Genomic DNA, 18874 nt, shown 5'->3' with positions numbered 1-18874 from the left:
GCCTGCCCCGTAGGCACTCCACAGCCCCAGAGCTTCCTCACCGCTCCAAACCCTGCCCCACGACGGTCCCATCGCCCCACATCCTGCCCCATAGCCACGTATCCCGCCCTATAGCTGCCCCATAAGTAGCACGTAGCCCTATAACCTGCCCTATGCCTTCCTAGAGCTGCCCTATAGCCTCGACCTGCCACGCGGCTGACCTATAGGTGACCCCTGGGTACCCCATAGCCTGCCCTAGAGCTGCCCTAGAGCTGCCCCATAACCTGCCCCACAACCTGCCCCACAGCCCCTCAGTCCCCCCCACCAGTGGGCGGAGCCAATCCCTCCCCGCGGGCCCCACCTTTGCCCCTTTAAGCCGCCGTCGCCCCTTTAAGACCCCCCCCACCTGTCTCCCCCATCGCCCTCGTGCGCGCCCCCCCCCCCCCGCTCCCGGTGTCTCCTCCAATCAGCGTCGGGGGGGCGGAGCCCCGGCGGAGGGCGGAGGCGGGGCCTGGGGGGACGGGGGGCGGGAGGGGTCAGTTCGCGATCGGCTGCGGGAGCGCGGGGAGGTGAGGGGGGGGCGGGATGGGACCCCCGGGAACCCCGGGACACGGGACCCCCCCGGGGAGCCCCCGGAAGACGGGACCCCCCGGGGCCCCCCCGCGAGACCAACGGTCCCTCGAGGGTTCCGGGGGGGTCCCGGGGGGGCCCCTTCTGGGGGGTTTACGGGCCTGGGGGGGGCACCCATGGGGGGGGGGGGAATAGCGGGGGGCTCATGGGTGTGGGGGGGGGGGGGGGGTCCTGGGAGGGTCACGTGGTGTTGGGGGTCACGTGGGGGTTGGGGGAGTCACATGGGGGGGGTCATGGGGGGGGTGGGGGGGTCGCTCCCATTGCGGGTTCAGGGGGCGCCCCCCTTTTCCCCCCCCCCGTTTTAGTGTCACCCCCATTTTGGGGACACCCCCCACGGAACTCCCCACCCCCCCCCCCGTTTCGGGGGGTATCCCCCATTTCTTTTTAGCCCCCCCATATTTTGGGGTAGTGCCCCCATTTTGGGGGAATTTCCCGTCATTTTGGGGTGTCCCCCTCACTTTGAGGGGGTGTCCCCCCATTTTGAGATTTCCCCTATTTTTGGGTGTCCCCCGTTTTGGGCTCCCCCTGATCCCAGGTCCCCGTTTCGGGGTCCCCCCCATTTCGGGGTCCCCCCATTGACCTCGTGTCCCGGTTTCGGGGTCCCCCCTGATCTCGGGGTCTCCACTGTTTTTGGGTTCCCCGTTTGGGGGTCCCCCCGTTGCTCCTGGGTCCCCATTTGGGGGTTGCCCCGATTTTGGGGTCCCCTCTTTGACCTCGGGTCCCTGCTTTGGGGTCCCTGTTTCGGGTCCCCGCATTGATCCTGGGTCCCCATCTGGGGGTTCCCCCGGTTTCGGGGTCCCCATTGATCTCGGGGTCCCCGTTCCGGGTCCCCATTGATCTGGGGTCCCCATTGATGTGGGGTGCCCCCATTGATCGAGGTCCCCCTGTTTTGGGGTGCAGGCGCCATGCCGCTGGCCCGCAGCATGTCCGTGAGTTCCCCGTTGATCCGGGGGTCCCCGATTGGGGGTGTCCCTGGTTTTGGGGTGCCCCCATTGATCGGGGTCCCCCCCCTGTTTTGGGGTGCAGGCGCCATGCCGCTGGCCCGCAGCGTGTCCGTGAGTTCCCCGTTGATCCGGGGGTCCCCATTTGGGGGTGTCCCTGGTTTTGGGGTGCCCCCATTGATCGGGGTCCCCCCCCTGTTTTGGGGTGCAGGCGCCATGCCGCTGGCCCGCAGCGTGTCCGTGAGTTCCCCATTGATCCGGGGGTCCCCGTTTGGGGGTGTCCCTGGTTTTGGGGTGCCCCCATTGATCGGGGTCCCCCCCCTGTTTTGGGGTGCAGGCGCCATGCCGCTGGCCCGCAGCGTATCCGTGAGTTCCCTGCCCGGGCTGGATGAGTGGGGGGGCCCCGGGGCCCCCGAAAACGTCGTCCTGTTCGAGGTGGCCTGGGAGGTGGCCAACAAGGGTGAGTGACCCCCAAACACACACCGGGACCCCCAAAACACCCGGGACCCCCCCCCAGGACCCCCCAAAACACCCGAGACCCTGCCCCAGGACCCCCAAAAACACACGAGACCCCCCCCCCAGGGCTCCCCAAAGCACCCGGGAGCACCCCCCCAGGGCCCCCCAAAACACACGGGACCTCCCCCAAGAACCTGGAACCCCCCCAAAAACCTAAGACCCCCCTGTAGCCCCCCAAAACACACAGGGATCCCCCAAACACTCGGGACCCCCCCCAGGGCCCCCCAAAACACCTGGGACCCCGCCCAAGAACCCAGGACCCCCCCCAAAAACCTAAGACCCCCTGGAGCCCCCCCAAAACACACAGGGATCCCCCAAACACTCGGGACCCCCCCAGGGCCCCCCAAAACACCTGGGACCCCGCCCAAGAACCCAGGACCCCCCCCAAAAACCTAAGACCCCCTGGAGCCCCCCCAAAACACACAGGGATCCCCCAAACACCTGGGACCCCCCAAAACACACAGGGATCCCCCCAAACACCCAGGACCCCCCCTCCAGGGCCCTCCAAAGAACCCAGGAACCCCCAAAACACACAGGGACTCACTGGGGTCCCCCAAACACCCGGGACCCCCCCCAGGGCCCCCCAAAACACCTGGGATTCCCCCAAGAACCCAGGAACCCCCAAAAACCTAAGACCCCCTGGAGCCCCCCAAAACACACAGGGATCCCCCAAACACCTGGGACCCCCCAAAACACACAGGGATCCCCCCAAACACCCAGGACCCCCCCTCCAGGGCCCTCCAAAGAACCCAGGAACCCCCAAAACACACAGGGACTCACTGGGGTCCCCCAAACACCCGGGACCCCCCCCAGGGCCCCCCAAAACACCTGGGACCCCCCCAAGAACCCAGGAACCCCCAAAAACCTAAGACCCCCTGGAGCCCCCCAAAACACACAGGGATCCCCCAAACACCTGGGACCCCCCAAAACACACAGGGATCCCCCAAACACCTGGGACCCCCCAAAACACACAGGGATCCCCCCAAACACCTGGGACCCCCCAAATATATATGGGACCCCCCCAAACACCCAGGACCCCCCCAGCCCCCCCCCAGAATACCCAGGACCCTCCCCAACCCCTCCCGGACGCCTGGGTCCCCTTTATTGGGGTGTCCCCCCCAGACCCCCCAAATCCCCATGCGGGGGTGGGAGGCCCTGCCTGTCCCAGCATGGTTGGGGGGGTGAGGTGGGGGGGTTATTGATCCATGATGGGCCATTGGTTGTTGGATCAATAATGAACTGGGTTATTGATCCATGATGGGCCATGGGGTATTGGATCAATAATGAGCTGGGTTATTGATCCATGATGGGCCGTGGGTTATTGAATCAATAATGAACTGGGTTATTGATCCATGATGGGCCATTGGTTATTGAATCAATAATGAACTGGGTTATTGATCCATGATGAGCCGTGGGTTATTGTATCAATAATGAGCTGGGTTATTGACCCATGATGGGCCATTGGTTACTGAATCAATAATGAACTGGGTTATTGATTCATGATGGGCCATGGGTTATTGGATCAATAACGAACCGGGTTATTGATCCATGATGGTCCATGAGTTATTGGGGCCATGCTGTTCTATGGGTTATTGACAGCCATGATGATCCATGGGTTATTGATCCATGATGATCCATGGGTTATTGATCCATGACGGTCGTTATTGGGACCATGGCTTATTGACAACCGTGATGGTCTGTGGGTTATTGGGTCTATGGGTTATTGATCCCTGATGTTCCATGGGTTATTGGCGGCCGTGATGGTCCATGGGTTATTGATCCATGACGGTCCATGGGTTATTGATCCATGATGGTCCATGGGTTATTGGGTCCCTGATGGTCTTGGGCTGCCGCCACCCCGGTGCATCGCGGTGTGACACCCGGCGGGTCACGGTGTGACACCCGGTGTGTTGTGGTGTGACACCCGGTGCATTGCGGTGTGACACCCGGTGTGTCGTGGTGTGACACCCGGTGGGTCACGGTGTGACACCTGTTCCATGGGGGTGTGACACCCGGTGGGTCGCGGAGTGACACCCAGTGCATGGCGATGTGACACCTGTTCCATGGGGTGTGACACCCGGTACATCGTGGTGTGACACCCAATGTGTCGTGGTGTGACACCTGTTCCATGGGGTGTGACACCCAGTGGGTTGGTGTGTGACACCCGGCGAGTCGCGGTGTGACACCTGTTCCATGGGGTGTGACACCCATCGGGTCACGGTGTGACACCTGTTCCGTGGGGGTGTGACGCCTGTTCCGTGGGGGTGTGACACCTGTTCCATGGGGTGTGACACCCAGTGAGTTGGTGTGTGACACCTGTTCCATGGGGTGTGACACTGGTTCCATGGGGGTGTGACACCCAGTGGGTTGCAGTGTGACACCTGTTCTGTGGCGGTGTGACACCTGTTCCGTGGGGGTGTGACTCCTGTTCCGTGGGGGTGTGACTCCTGTTCCGTGGGGGTGTGACACCTGTTCCACGGGTGTCTCCGCAGTGGGCAGGATCTACACGGTGCTGCAGACCAAGGCGCGGGTGTGACACTGGTTCCATGTGACACCTGTTCCATGTGACACCGGTTCCATGTGACACCGGTTCCATGGGGTGTGACTCCGGTTCCATGGGGTGTGACACCGGTTCCATGTGACACCGGTTCCATGGGGTGTGACACCGGTTCCATGTGACACCGGTTCCGTGGGGTGTGACTCCGGTTCCGTGGGGTGTGACTCCGGTTCCGTGGGGTGCGCCCACGGGTGTCTCCGCAGTGGGCGGGATCTACACGGTGCTGCAGACCAAGGCGCGGGTGACGGCCGACGAGTGGGGCGAGAGCTACGTGCTGGTGGGGCCGTACGTGGAGAGCAGCGTGCGCACCCAGGTGGAGCTGCTGGAGCCGCCCCAGCCCGCGCTGCGGCGCACGCTGGCGGCCATGAACGCGCAGGGATGCAAGGTGAGCGCCCACGGGTGCGCCCTGAGCACCCACAGCCCCATGAGCACCCACAGCCCCATGAACGCGCAGGGATGCAAGGTGAGCGCCCACGGGTGCGCCCTGAGCACCCACAGCCCCATGAGCACCCACAGCCCCATGAACGCGCAGGGATGCAAGGTGAGCGCCCACGGGTGCGCCCTGAGCACCCACAGCCCCATGAACGCGCAGGGATGCAAGGTGAGCGCCCACGGGTGCGCCCTGAGCACCCACAGCCCCATGAACGCGCAGGGATGCAAGGTGAGCGCCCACGGGTGCACCCTGAGCACCCACAGCACCCACGGGTGCGCCCTGAGCACCCACAGCCCCATGAACGCGCAGGGATGCAAGGTGAGCGCCCACGGGTGCGCCCTGAGCCCCCACAGCACCCACGGGTGCGCCCTGAGCACCCACAGCCCCATGAACGCGCAGGGATGCAAGGTGAGCGCCCACGGGTGCGCCCTGAGCACCCACAGCACCCACGGGTGCGCCCTGAGCACCCACAGCCCCATGAGCACCCACAGCCCCATGAACGCGCAGGGATGCAAGGTGAGCGCCCATGGGTGGGGGGTGAGCACCCATGGGTGCACCCTGAGCACCCACAGCCCCGTGAACGCCCAGGGCTGCAAGGTGGGCAGTGAGGGGCACCCATAGGTGGGGGGCACTGGGGCACCCATGGGTGGGGGGTACCTGGGTGGGGAGGGGGTAGGGGGCTTGGGGGGTATTTGGTGATCAGGGGTCACGAGAGGTGGGGGGACCCTGGGGGTATTTGGGGTCCCCACAGCCCCATGAGCACCCAAGGGTGTGGGGGGGTGGCACCCGGGGACCCAGGCATCCGGGAAGGGCACCCATTGGTGGGGGGGGTCAGTGGGTGGGGGGATCTGGGGTCTTTGGGGCACCCACAGCCCCATGGGCACTCAGGGACCCAGGCGTCCGGGAGGGACCCAGGCGTCCGGGCAGGCCGAGCCTTCAGGGTGCTGCCAAGGGGACCCAGGCGTCCGAGAGGGACCCAGGCGTCCGGGCGCCCTCCCCCACCCCAGGGCACGTGGGGGTTATTTTTAGCACCCCCCCCCTCGGCTCCCGTTCCCATCCCCCGCGCGGGAAAGGTCATGGCCGCCCCTCCCCCACACCCCGAAACGGGGGATTTGAACCCAGTTTGGGGGTTCGGGTCCATTTTGGTCGATCGAGGGGACCCCAGAGGGGGTTTGGGGGTTCTGATGGGGTTTTGGGGTCCCTGGTTTTGGGGTTCAGGTCCATTTCAGTCACTGGTTGATCGAGGGCAGCCCAGCCGTGGTCCTGATGATTTTGGGGTGCCCATTTTTGGGGTTCAGGTCCATTTCGGGCACTGGTTGATCCAGGGCACCCCAGAGAGGGGGTTGGGGGTTCTGTGATGGTTTGGGGTCCCCGTTTTTGGGGTCCAGGTCCATTTCAGGCGCTGGTTGATCGAGGGCAGCCCAGCCATGGTTCTGATGGATTTTGGGGGTTCTGATGGTGGTTTTGTGTCCCATTTTTGGGCTCCAGGTCCATTTCGGGCGCTGGCTGATCGAGGGCAGCCCGGCCGTGGTGCTGCTGGATGTTGGAGCCACGTCCTGGAGCCTGGAGCGCTGGAAGGGGGAGCTGTGGGAGAGCTGCGCCATCGGGGTGCCCTGGTACGACCGCGAGGCCAACGACGCCGTGCTCTTCGGCTTCCTGGTGGCCTGGTTCCTCGGGGAGGTCAGTTTGGGGTGCACGGGGGTTTGGGGGTCCCTGCTGGTTCATGGGGAGGTCAGTTTGGGGTGCACGGGGGTTTGGGGGTCCCTGCTGGTTCCTCGGGGAGGTCAGTTTGGGGTGCACGGGGGTTTGGGGGTCCCTGCTGGTTCATGGGGAGGTCAGTTTGGGGTGCACGGGGGTTTGGGGGTCCCTGCTGGTTCATGGGGAGGTCAGTTTGGGGTGCACGGAGCTTTGGGGGTCCCTGCTGGCTCCTCGGGGAGGTCAGTTTGGGGGGACATGGGGGGTTGGGGCTCCCAGGGGTCACAAGGGGTCTCAAAAGGGACCCAGGTGTGCAGGAGCCCCTTGGAGGGACCCAGGCGTCCGGGTGTCCCTGTGAGGTGTCCCCGGGGGTGACGGTGACACCGTGGGGGTCACGGTGACACCATGGGGAGGTGACAGTGACACTGTGGGGTGATGGTGACACTGAGGGGGTGACAGTGACACCATGGGGAGGTGGCAGTGACACTGTGGGGTGATGGTGACACCGTGGGGGTCACGGTGACACCATGGGGAGGTGACAGTGACACTGTGGGGTGATGGTGACACTGAGGGGGTGACGGTGACACCGTGGGGAGGTGATGGTGACACTGAGGGGGTGACGGTGACACTGTGGGGAGGTGAGAGTGACACTGTGGGGTGACGGTGACACCATGGGGAGGTGACGATGACACTGAGGGGGTGACGGTGACACCATGGGGAGGTGACAGTGACACTGTGGGGTGACGGTGACACTGAGGGGGTGACAGTGACACTGTGGTGGTGACAATGACACCATGGGGGGTGACGGTGACACTGTGATTGGTGACAACGACACCGTGTTGTTTCAGTTCGCGGCGCAGAGTGAGGAGCGGCCGTTCATCGTGGGGGGGTGACGGTGACACTGTGACGCTGTGATTGGTGACGGTGACACTGTGATTGGTGACAGTGACACTGTGATTGTGACAGTGACACTGTGATTGGTGACAGTGACACTGTGATGGTGACAGTGACACTGTGGTGTTGTTTCAGTTCGTGGCGCAGAGTGAGGAGCGGCCGTTCATCGTGGGGGGGTGACGGTGACACTGTGACGCTGTGATTGGTGACGGTGACACTGTGATTGGTGACGGTGACACTGTGGTGTTGTTTCAGTTCGCGGCGCAGAGTGAGGAGCGGCCGTTCATCGTGGGCCACTTCCACGAGTGGCTGGCGGGGCTGGGCTTGGTGCTGAGCCGCGCGCGGCGCCTGCCGGTGGCCACCATCTTCACCACCCACGCCACCCTGCTGGGGCGGTACCTGTGCGCCGGGAGCGTGGACTTCTACAACAACCTGCAGAGCGTGAGTGCGGACAGACGGACAGACACACACAGACACACACAGACACACACAGACACACACAGACACACACAGACACACAGACACACACACACACACACACAGCGCTACCTGTGCGCCGGGAGCGTGGACTTCTACAACAACCTGCAGAGCGTGAGTGCGGACAGACGGACGGACACACACAGACACACAGACACACACACACACATACACACACACACAGAGCGCTACCTGTGCGCCGGGAGCGTGGACTTCTACAACAACCTGCAGAGCGTGAGTGCGGACAGACGGACAGACACACACAGACACACACACACACACACACACACAGACGGACGGACAGACACACACACACACACACACACACACACACACACAGCGCTACCTGTGCGCCGGGAGCGTGGGCTTCTACAACAACCTGCAGAGCGTGAGTGCGGACAGACAGACGGACAGACACACACACAGACACACACACACACACATACACACACAGACGGACGGACAGACACACACACACACAGCGCTACCTGTGTGCCGGGAGGGTGGACTTCTACAACCTGCGGAGTGTGAGTATGGACAGACAGACGGACACACAGACACACACACACACACGCAGAGAGACAGACAGACAGACAGACACACACACACACCCCCCGGTATCTGTGCACAGGGAGATACAGGGGTGACACACAGGGATATGGGGGACAAGGGGACATGGGAGGGACACGGGGGTCCCTGGGGGTTATGTGGGGGTCCGTGGGCGGTATTGGGGGTCCCTGGGGGTTCAGGGGGTGACCCTGGTCTCTCTCAGTTTGACGTGGACAAGGAGGATATGGGGGATCCATGGGGGTATTTGTGGGTCCATGGGGGGTGTTTGGGGGTCCATGGGGGGTATTTGGGGTGACCCCGGTCCCTCCGCAGTTCGACGTGGACAAGGAGGCCGGGGAGCGCCAGATCTACCACCGGTACTGCCTGGAGCGCGCGGCCGCGCACTGCGCGCACGTGCTGACCACCGTGTCCCACGTCACCGCCGCCGAGGCCGAGCACCTGCTCAAGAGGAAGCCCGGTGAGCACCCCGAAACGCGGGGGGACCCGAAACACGGGGGGACCCGAAACACGGGGGGGGACACCCTGAAACACGGGGGGACCCTGAAACCAGGGGGGACGAGCACCTGCTCAAGAGGACGCCCGGTGAGCACCCCGAAACGCGGGGGGACCCCGAAATGCGGGGGGACCCGAAACACGGCGGGGGACACCCTGAAACAGGGGGGGCCCCAAAACACGGGGGGGGACACCCTGAAGCAGGGGGGACCCTGAAACCAGGGGTGCCGAGCACCTGCTCAAGAGGAAACCCGGTGAGCACCCTGAAACATGGGGGCACCCCAGAACACAGGGGGGACCCCAAAACACGGCGGGGGGGGATGAGCACCTGCTCAAGAGAAAGCCCGGTGAGCACCCCGAAACCATGGGGACACCCCGAAACACAGGGGGACCCCAAAACCGGGGGGGGGTATCGAGCACCTGCTCAAGAGGAAACCGGGTATGAGGGAACTGGGAACCAGGGGGACCCCAAAGCCCGGGAGGGACCCCAATGTCCCCATAGGGACCCCAATGTCCTGGGGGGGACCCCAACACCCCACAGGGGGACCCAGGGAGATGCGGGTGTCCCCAGAGAGACCTGAATGTCCCCAAGGGAACACAGGTGTCCAGGGCAGGCCCGGGGGGACCCAGGTGTCCGGGGGGGACCCAGGGGGACCCAGGCAGACCCAGGTGTCCGGGGGAGCCCCAGGGGGACCCAGGCATCCGGGGGTGACCCAGGTGCCTGTGGGGGACCCAGGAGGACCCAGGTGTCCAGGGGAACCCAGGTAGACCCAGGTATCCAGGGGGGACCCAGGAGGACCCAGGCGTCCGGGGAGGGACCCAGGCGTCCGGGGGGACCCAGGCGTCCGGGCCCCTCATGGCCGCGTGTCCGCAGACCTGGTGACCCCCAACGGGCTGAACGTGCGCAAGTTCTCGGCCATGCACGAGTTCCAGAACCTGCACGCGCAGAGCAAGGCCCGCGTGCAGGAGTTCGTCCGCGGGCACTTCTACGGGTCCGTGCGGGACCCCGGCGTCCGGGGGACCCAGGCGTCCGGGGGACCCCGGCGTTCGGGGGACCCAGGCGTCCGGGGGCACACAGGAGTTTGGGGGGACCCAGGAGTTCGGGGGGACCCAGGGGTTCAGGGAACCAGGCCGTTTGGGGGGGACCCAGGAGGTTGGGGGACCCAGGAGTTTGGGAGGGACCCAGGCGTCCGGGGGGACCCAGGAGTTCGGGGGGACCCAGGAGTTCTCAGGGGGACCCAGGAGTTTGGGAGGGACCCAGGAGTTCGGGAGAGTCTGGGGGTGTCCTGGGGAGTTCCGGGGTGTCTGGCGGGGGAGGTTGTCCTGGGGGTTTTGGGGGGCTCTGGGTGTCCCTGTGATGCTCCCCGCAGGCTCCTGGACTTTGGGGGGTTTCAGGGTGTCTGGGTGTGTATTTTGGGGTGTCTGGGTGTGTTTTGGGGTGTCCCGGGGGATGTTGGGGTGTCTAGGTGTGTTTCGGGGTGTCTGGGTGTGTTTCGGGATGTCTGGGTGTGTATTTTGGGGTGTCCCGGGGGATGTTGGGGTGTCTAGGTGTGTTTCGGGGTGTCTGGGTGTGTATTTTGGGGTGTCTGGGTGTGTATTTTGGGGTGTCCCGGGGGGTGTTGGGGTGTCTGGGTGTGTTTCGGGATGTCTGGGTGTGTATTTTGGGGTGTCCCGGGGGGTGTTGGGGTGTCTGGGTGTGTTTCGGGGTGTCTGGGTGTGTATTTTGGGGTGTCTGGGTGTGTATTTTGGGGTGTCCCGGGGGGTGTTGGGGTGTCTGGGTGTGTTTCGGGGTGTCTCACGGTGTCGGTTTTGGGGGTGCCCGCAGACACTTGGACTTCGACCTGGACAAGACGCTTTTCTTCTTCATCGCGGGGCGCTACGAGTTCTCCAACAAGGGCGCCGACATCTTCCTGGAGGCCCTGGCGCGGCTCAACTACCTGCTCAGGGTACGGGACGTGGGGACAGCGTGGGGACAGCGTGGGACACCATGGGGGCAGCGTGGGGACGTTGTGGGGACATCATGGGGACACCATGGGGACAGGGGGAACATCTTCCTGGAGGCCCTGGCCAGGCTCAACTACCTGCTCAGGGTACGGGACGTGGGGACAGCGTGGGGACACCATGGGACAGCATGGGGACATCGTGGGGACACCATGGGGACATCATGGGGGCACCATGGGACAGCATGGGAACATGGGGACATCATGGGACATCATGGGGACATCATGGGGACTCCATGGGGACACCATGGGGACAGGGGGAACATCTGCCTGGACCATGGTGTCCCCATTGTCCCCATGTCCCCATTGTCCCCATGTCCCTGCAGGTCAATGGCAGCGAGGTGACCGTGGTGTCCCCATTGTCCCCATGTCCCCATTGTCCCCATGTCCCCATTGTCCCCATTGTCCCCATGTCCCCGCAGGTCAATGGCAGCGAGGTGACCGTGGTGTCCCCATTGTCCCCATGTCCCCGCAGGTCAATGGCAGCGAGGTGACCGTGGTGGCGTTTTTCATCATGCCGGCCAGAACCAACAACTTCAACGTGGAGTCGCTCAAGGGCCAGGCCGTGCGCAAACAGCTCTGGTGGGCACAACACCCCAAATCACCCCAAAAACACCCCAAAACACCCCAAGAACACCCTGAAACACCCCAAAACACCCCAAACCCCCCCTAAACACCCCAAACCCAGCAACTTCAGCGTGGAGTCGCTCAAGGGCCAGGCCGTGCGCAAACAGCTCTGGTGGGCACAACACCCCAAAAACACCCCAAATCACCCCAAAACCACCCTGAAACACCCCAAAAACACCCCCAAAAACCTCCCCAAGGCCCCCAGGGACCCCCCGGCCCCCCCGGGCCCCGGGGACCCAGGCGTCCGGTGCCCCCAGGGACACCGCCAACGCCGTCAAGGAGAAATTCGGGAAGAAGCTCTACGAGTCGCTGCTGGTGTAAGCGCCACCCCCCCCAATGCCCGGACGCCTGGGTCCCTCCCGCGGGGGAGGGGCGGGGGTCCCGCTGACCCCCCCGTGTTCAGGGGGAACCTCCCGGACATGAACAAGATGCTGGACCGGGAGGATTTCACCATGATGAAGCGCGCCATCTTCGCCACCCAGGTAACCCGGACGCCTGGGTCCTTTCCGGGGGGGGTCACAGCCCACCCGGACGCCTGGGTCCCTCTGTGGGGGGTCATTGCCCACCCGGACGCCTGGGTCCCTCTCTGGGGGGTCACAGCCCACTCGGATGCCTGGGTCCCTCTGTGGGGGGTCGTGGCCCTCCCGGACGCCTGGGTCCCTCTGTGGGGGGTCATTGCCCACCCGGACGCCTGGGTCCCTCTGTGGGGGGTCATTGCCCACCCGGACGCCTGGGTCCCTCTGTGGGGGGGTCGTGGCCCTCCCGGACGCCTGGGTCCCTCTGTGGGGGGTCATTGCCCACCCGGACGCCTGGGTCCCTCTGTGGGGGGTCATTGCCCACCCGGACGCCTGGGTCCCTCTCTGGGGGGTCATTGCCCACTTGGACACCTGGGTCCCTCTGTGGGGGGTCATTGCCCACCCGGACGCCTGGGTCCCTCTGTGGGGGGTCATTGCCCACCCGGACGCCTGGGTCCCTCTCTGGGGGGTCATTGCCCACCCGGACGCCTGGGTCCCTCTGTGGGGGGTCGTGGCCCTCCCGGACGCCTGGGTCCCTCTGTGGGGGGGTCGTTGCCCACCCGGACGCCTGGGTCCCTCTCTGGGGGGGTCACAGCCCACCCGGACGCCTGGGTCCCTCTCTGGGGGGTCATTGCCCACCCGGACACCTGGGTCCCTCTCTGGGGGGTCGTTGCCCACCCGGACGCCTGGGTCCCTCTCTGGGGGGGTCGTGGCCCTCCCGGACGCCTGGGTCCCTCTGTGGGGGGTCATTGCCCACCCGGACGCCTGGGTCCCTCTGTGGGGGGTCGTGGCCCTCCCGGACGCCTGGGTCCCTCTGTGGGGGGTCGTGGCCCTCCCGGACGCCTGGGTCCCCCCCCAGCGGCAGTCGTTCCCCCCCGTGTGCACCCACAACATGTTGGACGACGCCACTGACCCCATCCTGACCACCATCCGGCGCATCGGGCTGTTCAACAGCAGCAACGACCGCGTCAAGGTGACGCGGGGACACGCGGGGACACGGGGGGCGTGGGGGGACATGGGGGGACATGGGGGGGACCTGGCAGGGGACGTGGGGGGGACATTGGGGGAGTTACGGGGAGTATAGGGTGGTAAAGGGGGTTTGGGACCCCCCACATGGGGCTGTTCAACAGCAGCAACGACCGCGTCAGGGTGACACGGGGGGGTGATTTTGGGGTCCGGGTGATTTGGGGTCCCAGGGGTAATTTGGGTCCCAGGTGGGTTTGGGGTCCCGGGGTTGTTTTGGGGTCCCAGGGGGGCTGTTTCAGGGTCCCTGGTGGTTTTGGGGTCCCAGGGGTGATTTGGGGTCTGGGTGATTTGGGGTCCTGGGGGGGTTGTTTCAGGGTCCTAGGGTTGTTTCGGGGTCCCGGGGGGACTGTTTGGGGTCCCGGTTGTTTCAGGGTCCTGATTGTTTTGGGGTCCCGGGGTTGTTTTGGGGTCCCGGGGGGGCTGTTTGGGGTCCTGGTTGTTTCAGGGTCCTCATTGTTTTGGGGTCCCGGGGTTGTTTTCGGGTCCCGGGGGGGCTGTTTGGGGTCCCGGTTGTTTCAGGGTCCTGATTGTTTTGGGGTCCCGGGGTTGTTTTGGGGTGCTGGGGGGGCTGTTTGGGGTCCCGGTTGTTTCAGGGTCCTGATTGTTTTGGGGTCCCGCGGGGGCTGTTTGGGGTCCCGGCTGTTGGGGTCCCGGCTGTTGGGGCCCCGCTCTGACTGTGCCCCCCAGATCATCTTCCACCCCGAGTTCCTGTCGTCCACCAGCCCCCTGCTGCCCGTGGATTACGAGGAGTTCGTGCGCGGCTGCCACCTGGGGGTCTTCCCCTCCTACTACGAGCCCTGGGGGTACACGCCAGGTACGGCCCCCGGACGCCTGGGTCCCCCCCAACACCTGAGTCCCCCCCCCAGAACACCTGGGTCCCTCCTGAACTCCTGGGTCTGTCCCCGAACACCTGGGTCCCCACCGGACGCCTGGGTCACCCCTGAACTCCTGGGTCCCTCCCGAACTCCTGGGTCCCCCCCTGAACTCCTGGGTCCCTCCCGAACTCCTGGGTCCCTCCCGAACTCCTGGGTCCCTCCCGAACTCCTGGGTTCCCCCAGACACCTGGGTCCCCTCCCAGACTTCTGGGTCCCCCCCTGGTCACCTCTGTCCCCCCCAGGGGGTCTCAGCTGTCTGGGTCCCCCTTGGTGCCTGGGTCCCCCCAGTGGGTCCCCGGACGCCTGGGTCCCCCGGACGCCTGGGTCCCCCGGGTGCCTGGGTCCCCCCAGCGGGTCCCCGGACGCCTGGGTCCCCCGGACGCCTGGGTCCCCCGGGTGCCTGGGTCCCCCCAGCGGGTCCCCGGACGCCTGGGTCCCCCGGCCGCCTGGGTCCCTGACGCCCGTCTCCAGCCGAGTGCACGGTGATGGGGATCCCCAGCGTCTCCACCAACCTCTCGGGGTTCGGCTGCTTCATGGAGGAGCACATCGCCGACCCCTCCGCCTACGGTCAGTGCGGGGACGCCGGGCTCCGAGGGGCGGGGGCACCGGACGCCGGGGTCCCTCTTTGGGGGGATCCCCGGACGCCTGGGTCCATGGGTGGGGGGTCCCGGACACCTGGGTCCCTCTTTGGGGGGATCCCCAGACACCTGGATCCGTGGGTGGGGGATCCCCGAACACCTGGGTCCCTCTTTGGGGGGATCCCCGGACGCCTGGGTCCCTCTTTGGGGGGATCCCCGGACACCTGGGTCCATGGGTGGGGGATCCCCGGACGCCTGGGTCCCTCTTTGGGGGATTCCCAGGATGCCTGGGTCCATGGGTGGGGGATCCCCCATCCCCATATGCACTTGTCCCCCCGTGTAGCTCCATGTCCCCATGTCCCTCTGTCCCCATGTCCCCTGTCCCCAGGTCTCCCTGTCCCCATGTCCATGTGTCCCCTTGTCCCCCTGTGCTCATGTCCGTGTGTCCCCATGTCCCCTGTCCCCATGTCCATGTGTCCCCATGTCCCCTGTCCCCTTGTCCCCCTGTCCTCATGTCCGTGTGTCCCCATGTCCCCTGTCCCCATGTCCCCCATATCCCCCCATGTCCCCTTGACCCTGAGTGACTCCCCAGGTGTCCCCAGGGTCCCAGAGCCCCTCAGTGACCCTGAGTCATGTCCCATGTCCCCATGTCCGTGTGTCCCTGTGTCTCCATGTCCGTCTGTCCGTGTGTCCGTCTGGGATCTCCATCATGGACCGGCGGTTCCGCTGTCTGACGTCTGTCCGTGTGTCCGTCTGTCCGTCCGTCCGTCAGGTATCTACATCGTGGACCGGCGGTTCCGCGCCCCCGAGGAGTCGTGCGCCCAATTGACCGCGTTCCTGTTCGGGTTCTGCCAGCAGAGCCGGCGCCAGCGCATCGTCCAGCGCAACCGCACCGAGCGCCTCTCCGACCTGCTCGACTGGAAGTACCTGGGCAGGGTGAGGGTCAGGGGTCACCGCGGGGTCACCATGGGGTCACGGGGTCATGGGGGGTCACCATGGGGTCGGGGGGTCCCAGCGCATCGTCCAGCGCAACCGCACCGAGCGCCTCTCCGACCTGCTCGACTGGAAGTACCTGGGCAGGGTGAGGGTCAGGGGTCACCGCGGGGTCACCATGGAGTCACGGGGTCACCATGGGGTCACGAGGTCATAGGGGTCAGGGGGGTCACAAGGTCATGGGAGTCGGGTCAGGGGGTCATGGGGTCGTGGGAGTCCAGGGGGTCATGGGGGTCATATGGAGGTCTGGGTGTCATGGGGCTCACGGGGTTGTGGGAGTCATGGGGTCACGGGGGTCATATGGCGGTCTGGGGGTCATGGGGGTCATGGAGGTCATGGGGGGTCATGGGGGTCTGTTGGACCTGCTGGACTGGAAGCACCTGGGCCAGGTGAGATGGGGTCATGGGGTCATAGGGGGTCTGGGGGTCATGGGGGTCATGGAGGTCACTGGGGTCATGGGAGGTCATGGGGGTCACGGGGTCATGGGGGTCACAGGGGTCATGGGGGTCTGTTGGACCTGTTGGACTGGAAGCATCTGGGCCAGGTGAGACGGGGTCATGGGGGTCACGGGGTCATGGGGGTCATGGGGGTCGCTGGGGTCATGGAGGGTCTGGGGGTCATGGAGGCCCAGAGGGTTCAGGGGGTTTGGGGATCCCGGGTTTTGGGGTCCCAGGTTTTGGGGGGGTCTCTGCTGGTTTGGGGGGGTCCCAGTTTGGAGGGTCAGGGGGTCCCGGTTTGGGGGTGTTGGGGGGTCCTGGTTTGGGGGTGTTGGGGGTCCTGGTTTGGGGTGTTGGGGGGTCCCGGTGTGGGGGTCCCGGTTTGGGGTGTTGGGGGTCCTGGTGTGGGTCCCGGCGTGGGTCCCACTGTGGGTCCCGGTTTGGGGGTGTGGGGGGTCCCAGTGTGGTTCCCGGTGGGGGTCCCGGCGTGGGTCCCGGTTTGGGGTGTTGGGGGTCCCGGCGTGGGTCCCGGTTTGGGGTGTTGGGGGTCCCGGTGGGGGTCCCGGTGCGGGTCCCGTTGCGATGCCGGCCCCCCCAGTACTACACGTTCGCCCGGCGGATGGCGCTGGCCAAGGCCTTTCCAGAGAGCTTCACCTACGAGCCCCCCGAGGCTGCGGCCGTGAGTGTCCCGGACGCCTGGGTCCCCCCGAACGCCTGGGTCCCCCCCGGACTCCTGGGTCCCCCCCGGACTCCTGGGTCCCTGCCGAACTCCTGGGTCCCTCCTGAACTCCTGGGTCCCTTCCCAAACTCCTGGGTCCCTCCCGAACTCCTGGGTCCCTCCTGAACTCCTGGGTCCCTCCCGAACGCCTGGGTCCCTCCTGAACTCCCGGGTCCCTCTGGAACTCCTGGGTCCCTCCCGGACGCCTGGGTCCCTCCCGAACTCCTGGGTCCCTCCCGGACGCCTGGGTCCCTCCCGAACTCCTGGGTCCCTCCCGGACGCCTGGGTCCCTCCCGAACTCCTGGGTCCCTCCTGGACGCCTGGGTCCCCTCCTGAACTCCTGGGTCCCTCCCGGACGCCTGGGTCCCCTCCTGAACTCCTGGGTCCCTCCTGAACTCCTGGGTCCCTCCCGAACTCCTGGGTTCCCCTGAACTCCTGGGTCCCCCACCCCTTTCCTCCCCTCCCCCACCCGAGTGACCCCAGGCCCCCTCCTCCCCTCCCCGCCCCGGTGACCCCTCCCCCCAGGGGTTCTGCTACCTCCGCTGACCCCGCCCCCCGCTGGCCCCGCCCCGCAGGGTTCCCGGTACCCCCACCCTGCCCCGCTGACCCCGCCCCCCGCTGGCCCCGCCCCCGCTGACCCCGCCCCCCGCTGGCCCCGCCCCGCAGGGTTTCCGGTACCCCCACCCTGCCCCGCTGACCCCGCCCCCGCTGGCCCCGCCCCCGCTGACCCCGCCCCCGCTGGCCCCGCCCCGCAGGGTTTCCGGTACCCCCACCCTGCCCCGCTGACCCCGCCCCCGCTGGCCCCGCCCCCGCTGACCCCGCCCCCGCTGGCCCCGCCCCGCAGGGTTTCCGGTACCCCCGCCCCGCCTCGGTGCCGCCGTCGCCCGCGCTGTCGCGGCTCTCGAGCCCCCGGCACAGCGACGAGGAGGAGGACGAGAGGTACGACGAGGAGGAGGAGGCGGCCAAGGACCGGGCCAACATCCGCCGGCCCCCCAACTGAGCCCCACAGCCCCCCAGGGACCGGGCCAACATCCGCCGGCCCCCCAACTGAGCCCCACAGCCCCCCAGGGACCGGGCCAACATCCGCCGGCCCCCCCACTGAGCCCCACAGCCCCCCAGGGACCGGGCCAACATCCGCCGGCCCCCCAACTGAGCCCCACAGCCCCCCAGGGACCGGGCCAACATCCGCCGGCCCCCCAACTGAGCCCCACAGCCCCACAGCGACAGGGACACCCCACACTGCCCCACAGCCCCCCCAGCTGACCCACACAGCCCCACACGGAGCCCCACACATCCCCCTGGCCCCATAGAAACAGGGACACCCCCCACAGCCCCCCCACGCGGAACTGAGCCCCACAGGGACACCCCACACTTCCCCTGCACAGCCCCATAGAAACGGGGCTCACCCCACACATCCACCCCACAGCCCCACAGAATGGGGGGCACCCCACATATCCCCCCCCAGCCCCACGGGATGGACACCCCACATGTCCCCCCCCAGCCCCATAGAACTTGGGGGTGATCCGTGGGGTGCCCCCCAGCCCCATAGATCTGGGGGAGAGTGAGACCTTGTATTCTCCCCCCGCCCCATGGATCTGGGGGGGTCTCCATGGGGTGCCCCACATCCCCTCCAGCCCCACAGAACGTGGGGGGCTCCACGGGGTACCCTCCGGCCCCATAGAATTCAGGGGGGGCTCCATGGGGCACCACACATCCTCCCTTCACTCCACAGTGCCTGGGGCTCAGCCCCACGGGGGGGGCCATCACACAAGGGGGGGCTGTGGGGCAGCCCCACACCAACCTGCCCCCCCACCCCCCACACACTCTGCCCCCCAAGTGTGGGGCCGGGGGGGTCCCGCATCCGTCCGTCCCCCCCGGCGCAGCGGATAATAAAGGTGCTTCACAGCCCCGGACGCCTGGG

At 66.3% G+C, this 18874-nt stretch overlaps 1 protein-coding gene across 3 annotated transcripts; it reads left to right on the top strand.

Moving 5' to 3' along the window:
* The first annotated feature begins 501 nt into the window (after positions 1-501).
* GYS1 (glycogen synthase 1) lies at positions 502-18861 on the top strand. 3 transcript variants are annotated; one of them, XM_065859668.2, is made up of 17 exons: positions 502-548; positions 1888-2010; positions 4827-5008; positions 6545-6736; positions 7901-8086; positions 9005-9149; positions 10059-10176; positions 11010-11130; positions 11660-11766; positions 12069-12128; positions 12215-12293; positions 13186-13299; positions 14040-14166; positions 14699-14794; positions 15664-15741; positions 16834-16914; positions 17798-18861. In XM_065859668.2, exons 2-17 carry the CDS (start codon positions 1893-1895, stop codon positions 18214-18216), a joined length of 2223 nt encoding a protein of 740 aa, XP_065715740.1. In that variant the 5' UTR covers positions 502-548; positions 1888-1892; the 3' UTR covers positions 18217-18861. The 3 variants fall into 3 exon arrangements, with proteins under 3 accessions (XP_065715740.1, XP_065715741.1, XP_071657195.1); XM_065859669.2 differs by having other exon boundaries at positions 15578-15741; positions 17798-18052; XM_071801094.1 differs by lacking the exons at positions 502-548; positions 1888-2010; positions 4827-5008 and adding an exon at positions 5018-5572 and having other exon boundaries at positions 15578-15741; positions 17798-18054.
* Positions 18862-18874: the final 13 nt, after the last annotated feature.

The sequence above is a fragment of the Patagioenas fasciata genome, chromosome 35, assembly GCF_037038585.1.
Source record: "Patagioenas fasciata isolate bPatFas1 chromosome 35, bPatFas1.hap1, whole genome shotgun sequence".
Classification (NCBI taxonomy): Eukaryota; Metazoa; Chordata; class Aves; order Columbiformes; family Columbidae; genus Patagioenas; species Patagioenas fasciata.
The sequence above is the reverse complement of the archived record's forward strand: the minus strand, read 5'-3'. Positions and strand labels throughout refer to the sequence as shown.